Source organism: Ostrea edulis, chromosome 1 (assembly GCF_947568905.1).
Source record: "Ostrea edulis chromosome 1, xbOstEdul1.1, whole genome shotgun sequence".
In the NCBI taxonomy this organism is placed as follows: Eukaryota; Metazoa; Mollusca; class Bivalvia; order Ostreida; family Ostreidae; genus Ostrea; species Ostrea edulis.
In genome coordinates, this window is record NC_079164.1 from 19,375,445 (window position 1) to 19,395,070 (window position 19,626).

The 19,626-nt window shown below is 34.2% G+C and overlaps 2 protein-coding genes and 1 non-coding gene across 9 annotated transcripts; 1 reads left to right on the forward strand and 2 right to left on the reverse strand.

Moving 5' to 3' along the window:
• Positions 1 to 2,939: 2,939 nt before the first annotated feature.
• LOC125664968 (U6atac minor spliceosomal RNA) lies at positions 2,940 to 3,060 on the reverse strand. Its single transcript, XR_007366129.1, has one exon. It is a non-coding gene; the product is annotated as a U6atac minor spliceosomal RNA (small nuclear RNA).
• Positions 3,061 to 3,308: 248 nt separating this feature from the next.
• On the forward strand, positions 3,309 to 11,009 carry LOC125665197 (cyclic GMP-AMP synthase-like). 3 transcript variants are annotated; one of them, XM_056152979.1, is made up of 2 exons: positions 3,309 to 3,703; positions 10,907 to 11,009. In XM_056152979.1, the coding sequence occupies exons 1-2, from the start codon at positions 3,347 to 3,349 to the stop codon at positions 10,919 to 10,921; spliced, it is 372 nt and encodes a 123-aa protein (XP_056008954.1). In that variant the 5' UTR covers positions 3,309 to 3,346; the 3' UTR covers positions 10,922 to 11,009. The 3 variants fall into 3 exon arrangements, with proteins under 3 accessions (XP_056008954.1, XP_048753779.2, XP_048753777.2); XM_048897822.2 differs by lacking the exon at positions 10,907 to 11,009 and adding an exon at positions 4,347 to 4,971 and having other exon boundaries at positions 3,309 to 3,795; XM_048897820.2 differs by lacking the exon at positions 10,907 to 11,009 and adding an exon at positions 4,347 to 4,971.
• On the reverse strand, positions 10,347 to 19,498 carry LOC125663584 (RPA-interacting protein B-like). Of its 5 annotated transcripts, none has more exons than XM_048895849.2 (8): positions 19,383 to 19,498; positions 18,674 to 18,764; positions 17,432 to 17,599; positions 15,633 to 15,717; positions 15,418 to 15,538; positions 14,975 to 15,038; positions 10,956 to 11,093; positions 10,347 to 10,761 (listed from the first exon to the last, which is right to left on the reverse strand). In XM_048895849.2, exons 2-8 carry the CDS (start codon positions 18,755 to 18,757, stop codon positions 10,732 to 10,734), a joined length of 690 nt encoding a protein of 229 aa, XP_048751806.2. In that variant the 5' UTR covers positions 18,758 to 18,764; positions 19,383 to 19,498; the 3' UTR covers positions 10,347 to 10,731. The 5 variants fall into 5 exon arrangements, with proteins under 5 accessions (XP_048751806.2, XP_048751807.2, XP_056008952.1 ...); XM_048895850.2 differs by having other exon boundaries at positions 18,833 to 19,443; XM_056152977.1 differs by having other exon boundaries at positions 10,347 to 11,093.
• Between the last annotated feature and the right edge of the window lie 128 nt (positions 19,499 to 19,626).

The following is a 19,626-nucleotide window of genomic DNA, read 5'->3' on the forward strand; positions in this document are numbered from 1 at the left end:
AAGTCAGTGATTTAATAAAATCTATGCATAACAGGAACACAACTTTTGTTGGGGTCTTTTTCACTAGTTATTGTAAAAAAAAATCTTGTTAACCATAAAGTATTTTTCAAAAGTCAGAGTTATATATACAAATGTATATAATCAAGTATATGTTTCAAAATATCGAATCCCATCGTCAATAACTTTTTCATTAAATTATTTGTCAAGTTCATTATGTGATCTTTATTTTTCACAATCGTTTTGTATATATTTTAAAGAGACAATTTCATGAAATTGTTATGAATACTATTATATCGTTTTAACCATTTTTAATTTTTTTATTTTGATAATGCTGTTTAAGTATGTGTGTGCTAATTGATAAAAAAAAAAATATATTAATATCGCAACATACTTTGATAATCAAAACTGGGATTTTGTTTTTCTATATTTCATAGCCCTTGAGACTAGTGATATTTTTTAACTATTTTAATACTCAGGTGACCGATAAGGCCTGTGGGCCTCTTGTTTTTCAAAAGAAGACGCTGTTCGGAGTTTCATTTGGATTACATAAGGATATCTTTACATTTCTAATGTTTTTACTTTTGACATCTCTACAAATTGTAATGATAGCCATTTCCTCGTGAACGGGCTGCAGTTGTAAACTACATGTACGTATGATACAGATATTATATGTCTATTTGAACGACTTGGAATTCCGACGGAAATGAAATAGACTGTAAATTCAAGAAATAAACTTTATTTTTGAAAATACATATTTGGTATGGGCTGCAACTCTTGAATTCAAAAGTACGTTGACAAAAGGCGTTGTACATGGTTATTTTCAAAAATGCAATATAATTTATTTATTTTTCACCACAGTTCTACACTATACACCCTCAGGCACTCTTAACCATGTTACATCGATCCTCGGTTACGAAATTTAAATACTTATTATAAAAGTAAACTGATTATTGATTCATGGTTTAATTAAACAATCCAACTCCTCAGAGAAGTTTGATTATAACCTGTGTGGTGTTAGGGATTAATCATCAGTCACGTGGGTTATTGTGCTATACAATGTACTATAAGGGGCCGGTCAATATTTACTGGGGGTTGGGACCGGTGCATTCCATATTACCATTTAAAAAAAACCCAACAACTATGTCCAATCTTCTAAGAATACAAAAAAAGTCGCTGTCCTACATCAGTTATGTAATAAAAAAAGTGTGTATTCTATCTAATAGATAAATAACTATTTATGTATTTATGGTTAAACAACAATAAAGTGTTATAGTTTGCATATTTTTAATAATCATTACTATTTTACTGAATTGCGTTGTCTAGTGTCTCGTGTACATACAAGTATTTTTCACATCTCAATATTCTCTATCAAATTATTAAATATGTGTTTTAATAGATTATATTTTTTCTGTTTAAACAATATTTATTCAAATAATTTGATGGCATTGGACAACAGCCTTAACCTATAAAACATTAAGAGCCTTCTCCCTAATGATCGACCAGGATATGCACATGTACAAAATTGCACAACATATGTAATTAATTTGGGGTTAACATGTATATAAGAAAATAGATTAAGAACTGTATATAACATTTGCACATAGTACAATTCAGTGTATTATACAAGTAAAGATATAGTATTGGTACCGGTTATATACATTCGTATTATAGTACATGTACATGCATTTAATAATGATACAGTTGAAGATTATTTAAATTATAGTTAAATTCCAGTCTGTAATGACCAACATGATATACCATTTTTATTTCCTATAATTGAAATCAATACTTCATGCAAAACTACATGTAATTTTTGCAATTTTATTCACAGCTAAATAGCATACTTATGTTGTGATTTTAATTACATGATTGAATATTAAATTTCTTCAAAGGTCCGGTTTTATTATTATTTTTTTTGTCTCTAGTATATTCAACTTGGACATGAAATTGAACATGCATAAAATTCAGTATTATTGTTTGCAAGATAGATAAGTTCTAGGATTTGAATTAAAAGTTTGAAATACGTTATATATATTTCATTGATACATATGCAATAAAAAAAAAAGTATTGCTGTCTCATCAGTGTTGAAAATAACAAAAAGTTGGGAGTCCTATACTATGTAACACCCCCCCCCAAAAAAAAACAAAAAACAATTGTGTGTCCTATCGCATTTTGCACCGGTCCCAACTCCCCCAATAAATATTGACCTGTCCCTAATATACTATTATACATGTAGATAAATAAAATAAATATACAGGAGTTGCAACTCACACACCCTTTATCGAACCTTTTTATTTTCAAATCTCTTCATCCACTCTCACTCTCTGGACGGAAAAAGCACAAATCCTGCAGTCAGAACTCCCCGTTTAAACCACAGTGAGCCAGATTACATTGAGTTGACAGTTGCAGATCATCAGATTAAGTACTATTAAAAAAAATATATTGAAAAGTTCTTTATTAATTCCTTCAACGACATTGAACATCATCTCAGTACAAAAATAAGGTCGCTCAAACTATTGATTTTGAACAGTTCATGACGCATGAAGTAGTGCAAGGCATGTGACGCATACGAAGTAGTGCAAGGCATGTTTGAGGACTTTGCCGTAGATTCTTATAGCCATGTTACTTTTTCTAAAAGAAATGTATTTTAGTATGTATATTTCTTTTATTTTAGGTCTACTTGGACCTCAAGTTGAGTCGGAGAAAGTATAAAAGACTCTTATATTACGATACAAATTAAAGTATTTATACTTTGAGGTGTGTAAACAATATCTCTTGGAATGGGTTGTTTTCCTCCATAAAATTTTTGTATGAAACTTCGAAATATCAGGCATAAAAATAACATACAGGAACCTGTTGATGCGCCTGGGGTGTCTTGGATAACTTGTAAAATTTTAACTTTCTCTCTCTCATGTATTCTCTCATGTATTGTGGAAGAAAAAAAATAAGGTCGCCTTCGAAGTAGGAAGACGATTGCCTTACATGTGTTGTAAAGACCTTTAAGGTCCCTTCCGTCCTTATCTAGGGGAGTGCTAACCTTCTCTCCTTTCTTACAACACGATCTAAGCCTCGCTTTAAAGCTGTATTATATGCTGAAAGTTAAAAACAGACCAATAAATAGGGTTTAAAAAAAAAATAGAATATTTTTTATAATTTATTTTCTTTTTTTTCCAAAGATATTTCAAAGTGACATTTTAAAACAAATAATAAAAAATGTAGTTTACTTTTTATACAATTTATATCATCTATATGGAAAGATAATTATAATTAGTCTTTTGAAAATTAATTCTAAGGGACATAACTCTATCGTTGACGTTGCGAAAATGAAAGTAGGTAAGTTCAAACATGGACCATGGCCATGTTGATGACCGCTTGTCCGAATTATTAATTGAACAGGATAACAAAGCTAAGTTACCGACCATCAGTGAAATTTCCAGAATTCAACATGGTGTTGAGCAAGTCCTGAAAACTGCTCTCGATATAGTACAGAAAAATGATTCCAGACTGACGGGAACATTATTGCCGGTGGGTAGTTACTATTCCGACTTAAAAATAGGTCTCCCTGATGAATTCGACTTTCTTTACGAGCTTCAAACTTTTGAGGAGGACGTAGATTTCATTGTCCGGCCATCAGGATTTAGGGGTAGCAGAGACCTTTGGAGAACACCATCCGGAAATCCAGCGAAAAGAAAAATTCAAATAGTGAGTAATCTCAAGTCGTGCCATATTATAAAGGAAGATCGAGAGGAAAGCTGGGTGCATCGTATTTATAAGAACAGAAATGGACACGATGAGTATGTCTTACATCCTGTACATGTGAAAAACTCACTTTATTTTGGAATAATGACTGCTTTAAAAGAAATCGATAAATCTTTATTCCCAAAGTATTTATTGCTAGACTCGAAGGAGGAAGCAACCTTTTTCTATGGACCAGCTTGCACCCTGTTCTTTATATGGAATGGTAGATTCTATAAAAATTTGAAAATAAGTGTCGATGTAACACTATGTATTCGAGCATTCAGATGGGAAGGTATTGTAGACCGTTTACAACCAGGAATGATTAATGAACAAAGCTGTTTAAAGAGAAAAATTTATCAAGGCATCACTCATCATGGGTATCATTTAATACCATTCATATCGGACAGAGGACATATCCAATGGAAGATCTCCACTTCATATTTGGAAACTCAGATTCTTTCTAAATTTTCAAAAGATTCCTCCTTCAAGAGACTGATAAGAATTGTTAAGAATAAGAAGAGTCAGCATCTGGTTTATAGACCAAACCCAGACTTCCTTCATTATGAATTATTAGCTAATGCAGTCAGGTTTTTCCATTTTTATTCAGGACATGATTATGATGAAGAGCATCGGAACTTGGTTTCGTCATATCTTATCAAAAATGTGGTTTTTCAACTATGTGGATATGCCACCAGTTCTGAGTGGAGCAAGGCCTCTTTATCCACTCTCTATTTCCTTACTCTTGCTACTCTGTATAGAGGTATATCTTTGGGAAATTGTAGAAACTTTTTCATCTCCAAGCAGAAATTAAGTGTACCGGAGCATGGTGACATTCTGCCTGGATTTTTCAGGATTTTTAATGAAATGGATGAACATTTCAATGCTCTGCATTCAGTTCATGTGCCATTGAATTGGGAGGAACTGTATGCAAATCCATTTAACCCAAGAATAGCAAGGACTTTTTATGGCAGTGTACGTGATATTGTGGAAAGAAGTTACCATTATTTATGGAACGAGGACAATGGACTTTCACCGCTAGCCAAGGATTCCGATCTGCTAATCTCATCTTCACAGTAGCAGATTAAAATCATTGGCTAGCAAATATGATGATTTTCCCTCTGTACAGTATTTTGCTATGTTTGATGCATTAAAGGCACCTGAGATGTATATTCAATTTCCTTGCACCTGCTTGTTTACATCAATAAATATGTAGGAGAACAATTAGACAGTAACAATATTTGTACCTTAGTATGTGTAGCGATAGTAGATGAGCGGATCATAGGATCTAATTTTAATTAGAATTGTACATGAACAGATCAAGTTTTCTTTCCTATCAAGGGCCAATATGGGGTATGGTAATTACATGCAGAGGTCCTATATAGCCAAAATATAGCCCCATTCCCCATTAAAATACCACAAGTTTCCCCCATGATATGAAATCATTTGTATCCAACTTCTTACTCAGTTTTGATGTACACATGTACAGTGGAGCCTCGTTAATCCGGACACTTTGGTTCCCAGCAAAATCGTCCGGATAAATGAAGTGTCCGGATAATTGAATCGCATATTTTCTAGCTTTGCATAAGTAACCAGTATATGCCAACTTTATTGATGCATAGTGAATTAAACTCATTCTATCATTGGATTTAACCATTTGCATTAGTAAATAAATTACGATAATGTTAACACTTACATGTATTTCAAAGCACTAAAATTTAATGTACATGTTCAGTGTATTTGCCTGTGCTTACATTGTACATACATATGATCCCTACAAATAAATATACAAAACTGTGTACCGTATGCACTAAAACAACCAATGAAGCACTTTATGTAACTATAAGTAAATAAATCATTAGTAACTAACATAATCATTTACACTTCATACATTTCATCACAGTTTTACTTCTTAAAGAGGCCGGTAATTTCCATCTGTCACGATTCACGGGTTCGGCGGTCTGTTAAAACAATCTTCATTGTCCAAAGTTGATATAAGAATTTCATGATTATCATGTCAGTTGACAACATTCTTTAACCAAATTTCAATCTGCCAGAGTTTATATTTCTTATTCTATAATTATCCAAGACAATATCGGGAGAACAAAATCATTTAAGCTCGTAATATCAAGACCTACTACTGCTTTGATCTAGTCACGCGCACCTGTTGTTTTCATGATGCGATAATAATGGAACAAAACTCGGTTGAAACTAACATTACAGGTACATACAGAATTTAATTGTCATTTTCCTTAAAATGGTAATTTTCTCACTTCTACCCAGAGTTTAAAAATTCGAAAACAATAAAGCTCTACAACATCGTAACAAGAATCAATCGTACACAGGTACATTCTACATGCATGAGATTCTAAACGTTAAAAACTTATACTATATGTGCATGAACATACATGTATATTTCACGCCAATTAACAGTATAAAATCCAGAATCTAGAAGTGTAATCAACACTCTTTAGATTTGAATAAGGCGATATCAATTTACGAATCGGTACAACTGATATGTGTAGCAGTTAAAAAATTATCATTACGGCATGATGTTTAATTTATTAATACTATTAGGGTATTGATCAAGACTATAAATTAATATGCTACAGCTTTATTTACAAAATTCAACACTACACGCAATAAAGATCTTATGTGCGAAAATTGGCAATACAATGTCTCGATCGGCACGTGCTATCTAATGGACTTATCATCACACACCACCTAATTGGAGGGAGGTGTTGACAGGGTACAGGTAATTGCTTCAATTAGACAGTTTGGCTTGTTTTCTTTATAATTTACACCTTGCTAAAATTGTCCGACACACACCTTCCCTAAACAAAATTACCGTCCGGATTAACGGTACAATTTTCAGTGCATTATAACGTTTTGTAGTAAAAAGTGACCGTCCGGATCCGGAACGCGAATTTCCGGATTAATGATGCAAAATAACATATAAAAATTCCGTTCCTTAGAAAAATCGTCCGGAAGGTGAAGCGTCCGGATTAATGGCGTCCGGATTACCGAGGCTCCACTGTAGATGGATTTATAGGAGGAAATTCATTGAAATGATTCAAGTAGTATCAGCAATCATCAGAGTGTGACATACTTTCTTTGCATCCATAAAGTTTAATGGTCCTTGCCCCAACAAATCGGTCTGCATCCTGCTACTTTGACCTGGCTTAAGAAACAATAGGCACCCTCCACTTGGCATAAAGTGTATGTGTACAATGTTTGACAGTCCTAGCCCCAACAGTTCGGTTTGTATACCGCCTACAAGGTTTTCCTGTGATAATGTGACCTTGAAAAACAATAAGCATCTTCCTCTCATCATGGTGATCAATTATACCAAGTTGTAATATCCTGGAGCTTATGGTTCATTCTGTATCCTGCCCACAAGGCCTGGACAGACAGATGACGCCATACCATAATACATCCGGTCTTCGACAGGTATAACAAGAGGTACTGTGAGCAATGCTCACTAAGAATACCTCCCGCTTACCCTAATGTTCCAAAGGGTGTTGTTGATAGGTATAAATTACCTCTTTCCTGAGTGTAAAAATATGGTATGCCTTTGTAGAAGAAAATGGAAGATATAGTCCGAACACAAATCCAAGGCATAAACCTATAATTTTGACCTTGAGATCAAAGGTCAAGGTCATAAAGAGGTCATGACACATAGTCTCAGGGTGATACACCCATGTCTTATGGTATGACTATGTCAAAACCCTATAATCAATTTTGACCTTGAGGTCAAAGTTCAAGGTCATATAGAGGTCATGAAGGTACTCGACACATCGTCTCATGGTGATACACTCATGTGTCAAATATGGTATGCCTATGTCAAAGAACAAAGAAGTCATGACCCTGACACGAATCCATTGTAAAAACCTTTAATTTTGACCTTGAGGTCAAGGTCATATGGAGGTCATGAAGGTACATGACACATCGTCTCATGGTGATACACTCATGTGTCAAATATGGTATGCCTATGTCAAAGAACAAAGAAGTCATGACCCTGACACGAATCCATTGTAAAAACCTTTAATTTTGACCTTGAGGTCAAGGTCATATGGAGGTCATGAAGGTACATGACACATCGTCTCATGGTGATATACTCATGTGTCAAATATGGTATGCCTATGTCAAAGAACAAAGAAGTCATGACCCTGACACGAATCCATTGTAAAAACCTTTAATTTTGACCTTGAGGTCAAGGTCATATGGAGGTCATGAAGGTATATGACACATCGTCTCATGGTGATACACTCATGTGTCAAATATAGTATGCCTATGTCAAAGAACAAAGAAGTTATGGCCCGGACAAGAATCCATTGTAGAAAAAACTTTGATTTTTACCTTGAGGTCAAGGTCATATAGAGGTCATGAAGGTACTCGACACATCGTCTCATGGTGATCCCCCTGTGTGCCAAATATGGTATGCCTAAGTCAAAGAACAAAGAAGTTATGGCCCGGACACGAATCTGCACAGACAGACTGACGGACAGAGTGATTCCTATATACCCCCCAGAACTTCGTTCGGGGGGTATAAAAATGAATAATTCAATTTTGTGTGATTTTTATTAGTCCCCTACTGGAAAAGCCAGAGGGGACTTTCATATATATGCACTGTCCAACAAATCAATTTTGCAGATATTCATTTGATACAGTGCCCTTGAACTTAAAAAAATGAACTCAAATACTCAAGTTTTCCACTCTTTTTTTTCATCATGCTTGCAGGTATTCTTAATTATTATTTACTTTGACAAGTTACAGATCAAGATTGAATATTGTTCCGGTCCATCAATATTTTGCTGAGTTATCGCCCTTGAACAAAAAAATATAATTGAATTTTAATGTCTTGCATAGCTTTTATTTTAGGTGACCTGGTAATTCTCATGCTTGAACTGTTGATACAGTATGATTAATATTCACACAGAATATTATGCAGACTACTTGACTTCGGGTCGGTAGGGGACATGTATTGCATAGTAGCATTCCTAAGCAATATACTTACAGAATGCTTGTTCATACGGAAATTTTCCCCAACATGACAACATGGTGATTATAATTTCCTAGTAAGAAAGGCCAAGGCCCCTATATTTAGATGTGGAAAAAAATCCCTGTAGAATTATTATGATGATTAATAACAAATGAGCGAGGAAGATGGAGTATAGGCATATCCCAGTGGACTTTCTCCCAGCTTGTAAATTAAGTTTTAGATATAAATACATTCAATACTTAATCTTACTAACCAAGGCCTAGTGAGTATGCCCACCAAATATAAAGTACATTTAACTATATTGTGTACAGATTATCATACAATAAAAAGTCCAGTTTGCACAGCCCCTCAGTATTTTTATGTCTTGCATAAATACTTTATATTTAATTAAACTGCAAACATGTTTATAGGTTTTCTCATTTTCCTTTGATAAAGAAACTCTCAGTTTGGAGTTAAATTACGAAAGTCTATCAAAAAATTAATTTAATTTTCGACAGCATTTATATATCACATTTTACACAAAATCATCTGTCTCTTTTTAATTTGGAAATGCTTCTTCTGTATGAAAAGTTTTAACAAGTGTTAAATACTGTACAGAAACAAGCGTAGTATCCAACTAACAATGAATCATTGAATTTTTGTTGACTACGGTCATACGAATTGAAATTGACGTGTACACTTTGAATTAAAGCTCACTTGGCGTTGCAGTCCCTGCTTTGTAAATTTCAAATATATCACACCGCAAGTGATTAAAAACTTTAAATGATGAGAACAAACAGCAATACTAAACCCATATTGTACGTACCGCAAGAAATAAAAATACCCAAGGGTATGAACTGCAGTGCTTCACACCAGCGGACTTCCTGAACTGTATTATCTCTTCATTAAAAGAATGCCAGCATGAAGTGTTGCAGTTCATACTTGTATTTTCAACAAGAGGCCCATGGGTCACATCGGTCACTTGAGCAGCTGTTCCTAGCAATAAACAAGCTTGAGCAAAACTATCATTATACAAGCAGCTTGGTTCAGAAAAAAACCTTTCAAAGGTAATGACTAAAAATTCATCACTTACCAAACTTATTATTAAACTTGACTACAAATTCATCAATCATCATATGCTCATACAGACGGGCATGGCCTTTCATATCAACACATTTCATTTAAGCATGCTCTGTGGCAAGTTTGGTTCCCAATACATTTTCCTGTAAAACTTTGATCACCCTATTTTTTTGCATTTTTGTGATTATCTCCCCTTAAAAGACAACATGACCATTCATTTGAATTCTCTTCACCCGTGGTGCCAACTTGGGTTGAAATTAGCCCAGTGGTTATGGAAAAGAAGATGAAAATGTGAAAAGTTTATGGACTGATGGACTGACGATGGACAAACGCTCACTTGAGCCTTTGGCTCAGGTGAGCTAAAAATGAAATTTTACAGTCTACTGTCACATTTGTCTGAATTCCCATCTGTTAAAATAGACGAACTATATTTATTGAGATTTATGAACACACTGTTTACAACTGCATCACATTCATAAGGAAATGGCTATAATTACAACTTGTAAAGATGTCAAATGCAAAAACAATGGAAATGTAAATAAGAAATAATATGTGTGTTTTCATCTTTATTATGATCTGTAGTTAAAAATCTATATACACTGACTGTATGAGCACAATTAGTCATACTTTGGAGAAACTGAATAATCACATTCACTTCATGATCTGATATCAATAACATACAAAACTAATGACTGGAAAGTCAATTTATTGTGAAAACGTGTCTGTATAAGGAACATGAAAAAATATGTCAAATCAGAAAATAGTCATCATTGAAAACATACATTCACCTGCTGCAATCTCTACTCTACACCCATGAAGCATTCTTACAGAAAATCAAATTATCTCATGTACAATTACTCCTAAAGCTACTTCTCTCTACATATCACAACCACATCTCTTGTACTCTTACATATGACAGTCTTTAATGAAGAACTTATATGATTATGGACATCCAATCACAAGACTGAAAAAAAATAAAAAATAAATAAATAAAAGAGAATTAAGCATTTTTATACAAGATACTGTATAGTGCATAATTATATTTTCTGCTTGTTTAATAATTTAATTTCCATAAGACTCAATATGTGTAAAATTTGCTAAATTTTTAGGTACATAAATCTTGAGAATGGGGAATTTAGTAAAAACAAATGGGTGTACCTTGCAGGACATGAGAAGATTTTGAGGTCCCAGCTCTGACACAACAGAGAAGGTAGGCGGAGAGTCGCATGTGTCTCCATGAACTTTCACTCCATCCTCAAGCAGTGCTTTAACGTTTTTCAAGTTTAAACAATCCTGCTGTAAATAACATATTAATTTTCAAAAATGAATCAAATGCAAAGAGCCCATTGATCACATGAGCATTTCTTTTATTTTCTGGTATTCATGCCAGTGGTTTAATTCTATACCACATTAGAAGTCAGCAGCTGTACATCCTCCTCAGCTGAAGACTCGATTACAGAACCACAGTTCTCTACTTGTTTTATGTTCTCATTACAATTTACACAAAGCCTAAAGAATTTGTCCAATATCAATCATTGAGTTGAAAATGTTTTTATTATTGAGAAGATTACCCAGTATGCATGAAATATATACATTTTGTTGTTAGGCCAATCCAAATACTCTTGTTTTATTAGATCTTTCCAAGTCGGGGAAAAAATGAAATTTTAAGGCCAAATTAAATGTATATTTAATAGTTTTCATGATATGAACATGAAAAGTTAAAATGATATTTTATGACCTTTTGAATAGATCTATAAGACACCAGATAAGTCTAAATCTTTAGCTAATATTTTGGTTAGCATCAACCAAGCTACTTTACATTATTTCTTTCCTTTGTATATAAATACACACCAAAGTGTTATCAAAATGACTAAAACAGTACTTGAAAATCCCCACTGACATATTCTAAACAAGAGGCCCACAGGCTTATCGGTCACCTGAGTATTAGTGAAAAAGTATCACTACTCCCAAGGGCTATGAAATCTAGAAAAAATTTCCTGTTCTAAATATCTAAGCTAAATTTAATATTCAGCAAAAGTATAAAACAAGATGTGTTCTTACAACTTCAATACCCTCATATAAAGTGCATACACTGATGAAAGGCTTCACATAATATAATAGGTGTATTAACATTAAAACATTAAAAGATATGACTAATTTGGACCCATTCTTTTTTTGTACATCTTTTTCTGCTATTCCTTAGTATGCATTTAGATTTTATACACTATCATAAACACTATATATTAAGTTTGGACCCACCCTGGGGTCAAAACCCCTAACCCGGTGATCATGAAATTTACAATTTTGGTAGAGGCCTTCCTGCTCTACATCACCATGCACTTAGTTTTTCTTTAACATGTGTGGTTCTTGAGAAGAAGATTTTTGAAAATTGGTCAATTTTGGGCAGTTTTTGCCCCGCCTCCAAGTCCCCAGGGGTGCAGGAATCCTGAAATTTACAATTTATGTCTCCCTTGATCCAAAGATGCTTCATACCAAACTTGAAAAGAATTGGTCTAGGAATGATAGTTATCAACAAGAAGTTAAAAATGTCTATTGTTCACACATTTAATAACTGACCATTTTGGCTCCACCCTGATACTAAAACCCCTAGCCCTGGAATCATCAAATTTACAATTTTGGTAAAGGACTATCTGTTCTTTCTAAATATCATTTTAGTTTCAATATAGTATCAACAGCACTAAAGATGTTATCCAAGTGTTTTACACATAAACACTATATACCAAGTTTAGCCCTGCCCTGGGGTCAGAACCTCTACCTCGGGGATCATGAAATTTACAATTTTGGTAGAGGCCTTCCCGTTATACATCACCATGCATTTAGTTTTTCTTACAGATGTGTGGTTCTTGAAAAGAAGATTTTTAAAAATTGGTCAATTTTGGGCAGTTTTTGCCCCGTCCCTAAGGCCCCAGGGGTGATGGAGTCCTTAAATTAATAATTTATGTCCCCATTGTCCCAAAGATGCTTCATACCAAATTTGAAAAGAATTGGACTGGTGTTATCAAGAAGTTAAAAAAGTTCAATTGTTAACGCACGACGACAGACAACAACCAATTGCAATTTTATAGATCACCTGAGTTTACTCAGGTGACCTAAAAAGATGTTTCACAGCATTTTAAACATGTTATATTTTCTATCCTTTCAGTGGGCTTTTTTAAATTGAATATCATTTATACAGCGCCAAGTCCATAGGAAATATTGTGAATTATTATATCAAATAATTCTATGCTTTCCAATTAGGTGAAATCCAACAACCTAGGAAAAACAAAATGCAACATTCACCTGCACATGCCTTCGAGGTAAATATAACATTTGATTTCTCCAACATCTGGCCAAAAATAAATTGAGAATTTGAAAATCGATATGCTTGATTATCATTTTTTGGTCACTCAATGAAAACTTGTATCTCTACTCACTTTCATCTTATCTTGCACTATAGCTGTAAAGATGTATTAAAGAAGTCACCCTTGACATCTATCATGAACTGGAATAACAACTGTTGAATCTAATTAACACTAAAACCGACCTACCATAACTGATAAAATATCATTTGATCAGTTCTACGTGTTCTAGTAGTTCTAAATTATTTAGTCATATGAGAAACACTTGTGTCTCAAATTCCTTTCGGCTAGGTTTTGCACACTAGCTGTTTACAAAAATGGCCAACCAGATATCGTCTGTAGGCTCTAGTAGCCAGTTTTGTTGTTTTAGATTATTTAATCATAGGATAAAATAATCATTGACATTTACTTTGTTCATACAATGCTTTAGCAACCCAAGAAGTACAACACAGGTAAACTTTGATATCTAGAACTTGTTAGGACCAAAGGAAAACTGAGATATCCAAGGGTTCAAGAAATCGAAGTTAATTAATTTGACACCAATACTGTGTAATGTTTAATGTTGCACATTCTATTTGATAGGTAAACAAATACACCTTAAGCGGTAAAAGTTTTAGTTCGAAGTTAGGGATTTTTAAATACATTTGCAGATATAATATATATATCTATTACTTTACTGCAACACTTACATTTTACGAATTTCGGTCGTTTTTTATAGTGATAATCACCATTATCATGTTCAGTTCAGTATTTCTGATACCCGGATTTGTATTACGCTTTGTAAATGATAAACCAATCACTATAATAATGACGAAGATGGATATGGGAAATATCGCTGCCTTGGATTCTGTGCCTTTTTTTTACTTCTGTTATAGCCTGGGACTTTGTTTCGATTGTATGAACTTTAAGTTTCCTTCTTACACCACTGCCAGATAATCCAACTATCCCCTGGGTTGGATACTGGGTCGTTTGTTACATATAGATTGCTTATCAGACATGATGTGTACTGAAGATTTTGAATTTTGGTGCTGATATTTATACTAAAAAAAAAAGGTCTTTAATTGTTTAATTCCTTGATTTCCATATCACTTTGATGTGTTCAGTGTTTACTTTGACTTGTAATAGCATGTGTAAACGTGTATTACGACAAAATTAAATTCCTATTTCAGTACTCGCCCCCGCGCTGCTTGTTGAATTATCGTGTCATCTTACGTATAAGTGTGCATTTCATTATCACCTCCAATCACCCCATCTCCATCATTAGATAAAGCTCCCAAATCAACAGTTTGGGGCTAATAAGGCGTGATTATCGGCAATGGTTCCATGAAGCCCGTGCTAGACCTAACGAAAACATCCAACAGACTGTAAAATTAGCATAACGAAATAATTGTGTATTTCAAGTGTGAAGTCAATGGAGCGAGAAACTTCTTGGACTTCGAGATAACTCATGCATTTTTAGCACTTGGGACAGTAAATCTACTTCGAGATAAGCCAGGTATTTGAGATTTCCATGTTTGAGATAAAAGGTTTTTCAAAATCATGAATATACATGTAGTAAAATTGGCTGAGACCATTGACTCACTTCGAGTCATCCGTGGTATTTGACATACTGGTGTTTGAGATACAGAAGTTTACCTGTATTTGTCTCCACCATAGGGTGAATATTGTACTTCTCAGGTTGCTAAAAGATTGTACTGACCTTGAAAATATTAAAAATGAATAATATTTACACACACACACACACACAGAGAGAGAGAGAGAGAGAGAGAGAGAGAGAGAGAGAGATTTTAATATTACAGTGGAGTTGACAATACTTACCTCAGTATCAACTCGGACCCCACATTTACAGAATATCACAGACTTGTTTTGTAACAGACAGCTCCTACAATGAAATATGATTTAAAACAAACAGTTTGTAGGCATGATAAAATTTTGAAACAGTTTATGCTTTTTCAGGAAAATAAATTTTAAATCATCCTGAAAGCTTCTCAGACACGTTACAAATGGGTTTACATTAGTCAACCAGGCAGTAACACTTTCTGTTAAAGAATTAATGTGACTTCCTTCGTCCAGAACTATTGATGAGCTTACAAAGTAATTGTACTGAACTGAAAAATCCAATGCTAATAAAAGTGACCTTTGAAGAAAAGGAAAACAGAATGTAGATTGGGTCTGTACATAGACAGTTTATTATACTGTTGACTGGCTGTGTAAATATGTATATACATGTATATGATAGCAAGATTCTCTGACTTAGTTACTTTTGACACACAGGGCATATGACTTCTTCAGCTGTCAGTCTCTCTATGGCTGAACACAACACATTTTCTTCTTCAAGTAAACTGGCCTCATACTTCTCAAACTCTGCCAACATCTTTAGTTCTAAAAGACAGCATGCTCAAAATATTTAGTTTCAATATAGTCTTAGAACTGGGTGTCAGAATAATGTGACACAGGCTGACATATTTTGTCTTACCCTCTTGTCTAAGTTCATCTTGAATATCTTCAAACAGGTTTAGCACACTCTCAATATCAAAATCAGCAGCATCAAAATCATCCATCTAAAATCAAATTCAAAAAGCATCAACCTTAAAATAAATCAAAGGTCCCACAAAGCAAAGCATGCCTTCACAAAAGCATGAAGTTTCTATGTTTAATAATTAGCTAATCAGCGCTCTCCTTCATAATGCCAAACAGATGAAATTGGCCCTATGTTTCTGGAGAAGAAGATGAAAATGTGAAAAGTTTACGACGCCAATGACAATGACGACGGACAATAGACAAATTTCGATCAGAAAAGCTAACTTGAGCCTTCAGCTCAGGTGAGCTATAAAAAAAAAAACTTTCTCAGTATAGAAACTGCCATGTGAATTCACCAATTTTATTCAATAAGGTTAAGAATGGAAAGACTAGGAATGTAACAGCTAAACTAAAACATTTTTAATTAGGAGGCTGATAAGCCCTGTACAGGGTTAACAAGTCTCTATGTTTGGTGAGTAGACATTAAGTATGGTAGAGAGCAGATAAATTTGGATGTAATAAAAACAACACAGCGAGCAAGTCTACAGAGGGCTATAATGCTTCCTCTTTCCAGCCCACATTTACATCTTTTGCAATCAGAATGATCAAATCTTTTTCATGGTAAGTTGTCCACAAAATTGCAAAACCCATCACTGACATTGACCTTTTGACCCCCAAAATTCATAAGCTTCTTCAAGTCATTTAAAACTAGTACATGTATATCTGTAGCAAGACAGGTACTGGAAACTCAAATAATACTTTGTCTATTGTCAGACTTATTACAAATTTAAATGACATTTGACTACTTTCTTGTTTCTCTTTTGACTTCCATTATAAAATATTTCAAGGGAATATTTATAATCTAAAAAGTGACCTGACTTTCATAGCAATTTTTGGAATAAATCAGAACATTCAAAGACTATGTTTGCTAGTGGTATGATTACCAATTATAAATCTATGAAATAAAGGTTGTTCCTATTATTTGGAATATCAACATGACCAACACGATGAAAGCATGAGGGTAATTTCTTTACTGATTATACAATTTACCCCATTACTTTCATTATGATTATATCCCCATAATTCAAACAACCGAAATATTTATTCCTGAAATAATCATACAATAAATTGAAAACCTGCATCTAGTAATTACATTGAATAATGCTGTTAACAGCAATTTTTATTTTGCAAGTTGCATGTGCTTCAGTAGGGCTGAAACGATTCACCAAAATATCGATACTGTTCAATATAAACACTTGATTCAATGTTCGATTCATTGCCTCGACCTTCCGTTTGATACGCTTCTTTTAAATTGGGTTCAGTAAAATACATCGGTTTTGACCTGTACTTATTTTTGCAGGCATGAGGAATAAAATGGTGTCAGATAACGGTCAGACTAATGTTAGCCTCAAGCCTGACAAAAACAATAATGAACTTAATCAGTTTAAACTACAGAGCCAACAGTCATCTTACCATTTGGCCCATTTGAAAATATTTTGCTTTTAAAATTGACACTGTGAATCTTCGTAATCAAATTTTTCTTCAAACTTTTAAGTTATTATTGGTTTCTTCTGTAAAATCAGAGACATATATAATGTGTTACATATGTCTCTAGTAAAATGCATCGTATTGAAAATATTGAATTGTTGCAGAAGTATTGCAATACATATTGTATAGTGAGGGCAGTGTATCGTTTAAGCCCTATGCCTCAGTCCACAAAATATAATGTAATCATAGTACCAAATGTCATTTTACCTCAATATCAAGTTTTTCTTCCCCTGCACAAAACTTTTTCTGCATTGTCTGAAGCTCCTGTCTCATAAGGTCTGTTATAAATTCATCGTCTTCATTAATGGCCGACTTAATATTGCGGAACTTTTCCTGCAACTTTTCTCTGCTTTCTCTCAATCTGGCTATGCATCTCTTTGTTGCAAAAAACAAATGCATTAATGCAAGAGCACATGGTTAAATGTTGCTGTAGTTTAACATCAAGGTAAGCTTGAGTACGTCATATTCCTATGAAGTATTAAGTCCACAAGTATAGTCCAAATGTGTTTTTAAAAAAAATTCATTGACTCATTTTCTCATAAAATCATATAAATGCGTCTGTAACAATAGTGAAACAGGGTTATATGTAGTAAACATTCACGTATCAGTAATTGTAATTTTAATAAGACCACAAAATCAGAAAAGATGATGTAAAATTATTGAAAGGGTATCCATTCCCTATAGTTTGTGTAAATTTCAGAGAAAGTTTAACAGGATAAGTTATAAGTTTGCAATGGTTTTCAAGAAAGGTAACTCTTCTATGCCCACAACTCTCTTCAATGACAAGAATCCTCACGTGAATTGGACATATTTGTATTTAAAAAAAGGTCCTCTATACTACAATATTACCAAGTATGAGGAAAATTCATTGAAAAAATTTATTCATGCCACTGTCCTGCCATCTAGGGGTGAAATGATACAGTACCTTTTCGATTCGATTTTCGATACTTTAGTCTCGATTTGATGATTTTCGATTCGATACAATAGCATGTACCAAATTCTTTATAATGCTAAGGTTTTTTTATGTTTCATTGTATTTATTGCTCTCTGCAAATAAATTCTACATAATGTAAAAATGTTTAACACAAAGCAACACTCTTATCACTAGTCCTAAAGCCGAAATGTCGCCATACCCAGGATTTATACATGGGGGGTGCATTTTTCAACTCGACTGCATCCATTGTGATACAGTAAACTTTACTCGTATGTTGATTGGGCAATTTTCAATTCCATTGGCTAATCAGAAACTGTGTTATCAAAAGCAATGTGTGCTATGATTTTAGAACCGTATCGGACCGAAACAGACTCCGAGTAAATTGAACATCGAATCGAGACCACTACATCGCGATTTCGTTTCACCCCTACTGCCATCGTCGCAAACCACTGGAATTTGTTTCATTCAATAACCCGTGGTTTGCGACGATGCTATCTTGCCTATTCTCAATGTACCTTTCTGTAAGCGTCTTTCCAAGGAGGCGTCTTTGCTTTGTACAAGGCTCGGTGGTCCTTCCTCGTCTTGTCCCTCACTGACATCTGCTACCTGAAAACGGATCAGTTAATGAGAGAGCTTTATAGAGCTTCACTTCAAACTTGGATGGTTTGACTTACTGCTGAGGTTGAACTGGTGGAATTTCCATATATTTAATTGCCAGTGGATAAAGATCCTGGGTTGATGTCTTGAAGGTGTGAAGACATTTAAGGAGGGATGAATGCGACAGTCAGACGAGTTTGATCACTGGTGGCCAGATAGATCAGTTGGTAGCGCACCTAGCTGGGTATTTAGGAGGCGCAGGTTCGAATCCCGACATGGCATTTTCATTTTTACGTCATATACAAAGGGGAAAGACGAACTTCGTTCCTCTTGTTTCTCCATAGCTAATCTCAACCGAGATTCGGCTCCGTTGGATATTTGGAATGACGCCTTCACCGAATGCCCAAATATCCAACCGAGCCGAGTTTCATCCAAGATTAATCCATAGTCAAAATCCGTATCAAAATAAACAACTTTTAAAACATCCTAGCCTATTATTTCAAGATGCATACATTTAAGTTATAGATACCATGTCTCCATTCAAAATAATCATAACATGAAGAAAAGTATGAATCAAGATACTGCTGGGGCAATAAGGGTACAACAAATTTGCACAATATTTTGTACCTAGTTCCAAAAATCTCCGTTCAATGAATTCTGCAACCGGTCCCCAGTGAATAACTAGAGTTATTTCCCTTGCACTCAAAAACCGATGACGTTTTGCGGCAACAGAAACGAAAATAAACCTGACAGTAAACACTCGACTACTAGCAGTGATTAAATAGTAAACCGTAAAAGTTATGTCGTGAAATAGGCCTACAACAACTCTTGATTCATCACACACGTTCTTGTAAACACCCGTACGCCTGAT

Bases quoted from the DNA above. Each gene is read 5' to 3' on its own strand.
- LOC125665197 (XM_048897820.2), top strand. From the start codon at position 3,347: ATGGACCATGGCCATGTTGATGACCGCTTGTCCGAATTATTAATTGAA. The intron at 3,704-4,346 runs GTGAGTAATCTC...ATTTTTATTCAG, and splicing joins CGAAAAGAAAAATTCAAATA to GACATGATTATGATGAAGAG.
- LOC125663584 (XM_056152976.1), bottom strand. From the start codon at position 18,757: ATGTCAGTGAGGGACAAGACGAGGAAGGACCACCGAGCCTTGTACAAA. The intron at 15,539-15,632 runs GTAAGACAAAAT...GCTGTCTTTTAG, and splicing joins AGATGAACTTAGACAAGAGG to AACTAAAGATGTTGGCAGAG. The intron at 15,039-15,417 runs GTAACTAAGTCA...ATTTCATTGTAG, and splicing joins ATATGCCCTGTGTGTCAAAA to GAGCTGTCTGTTACAAAACA.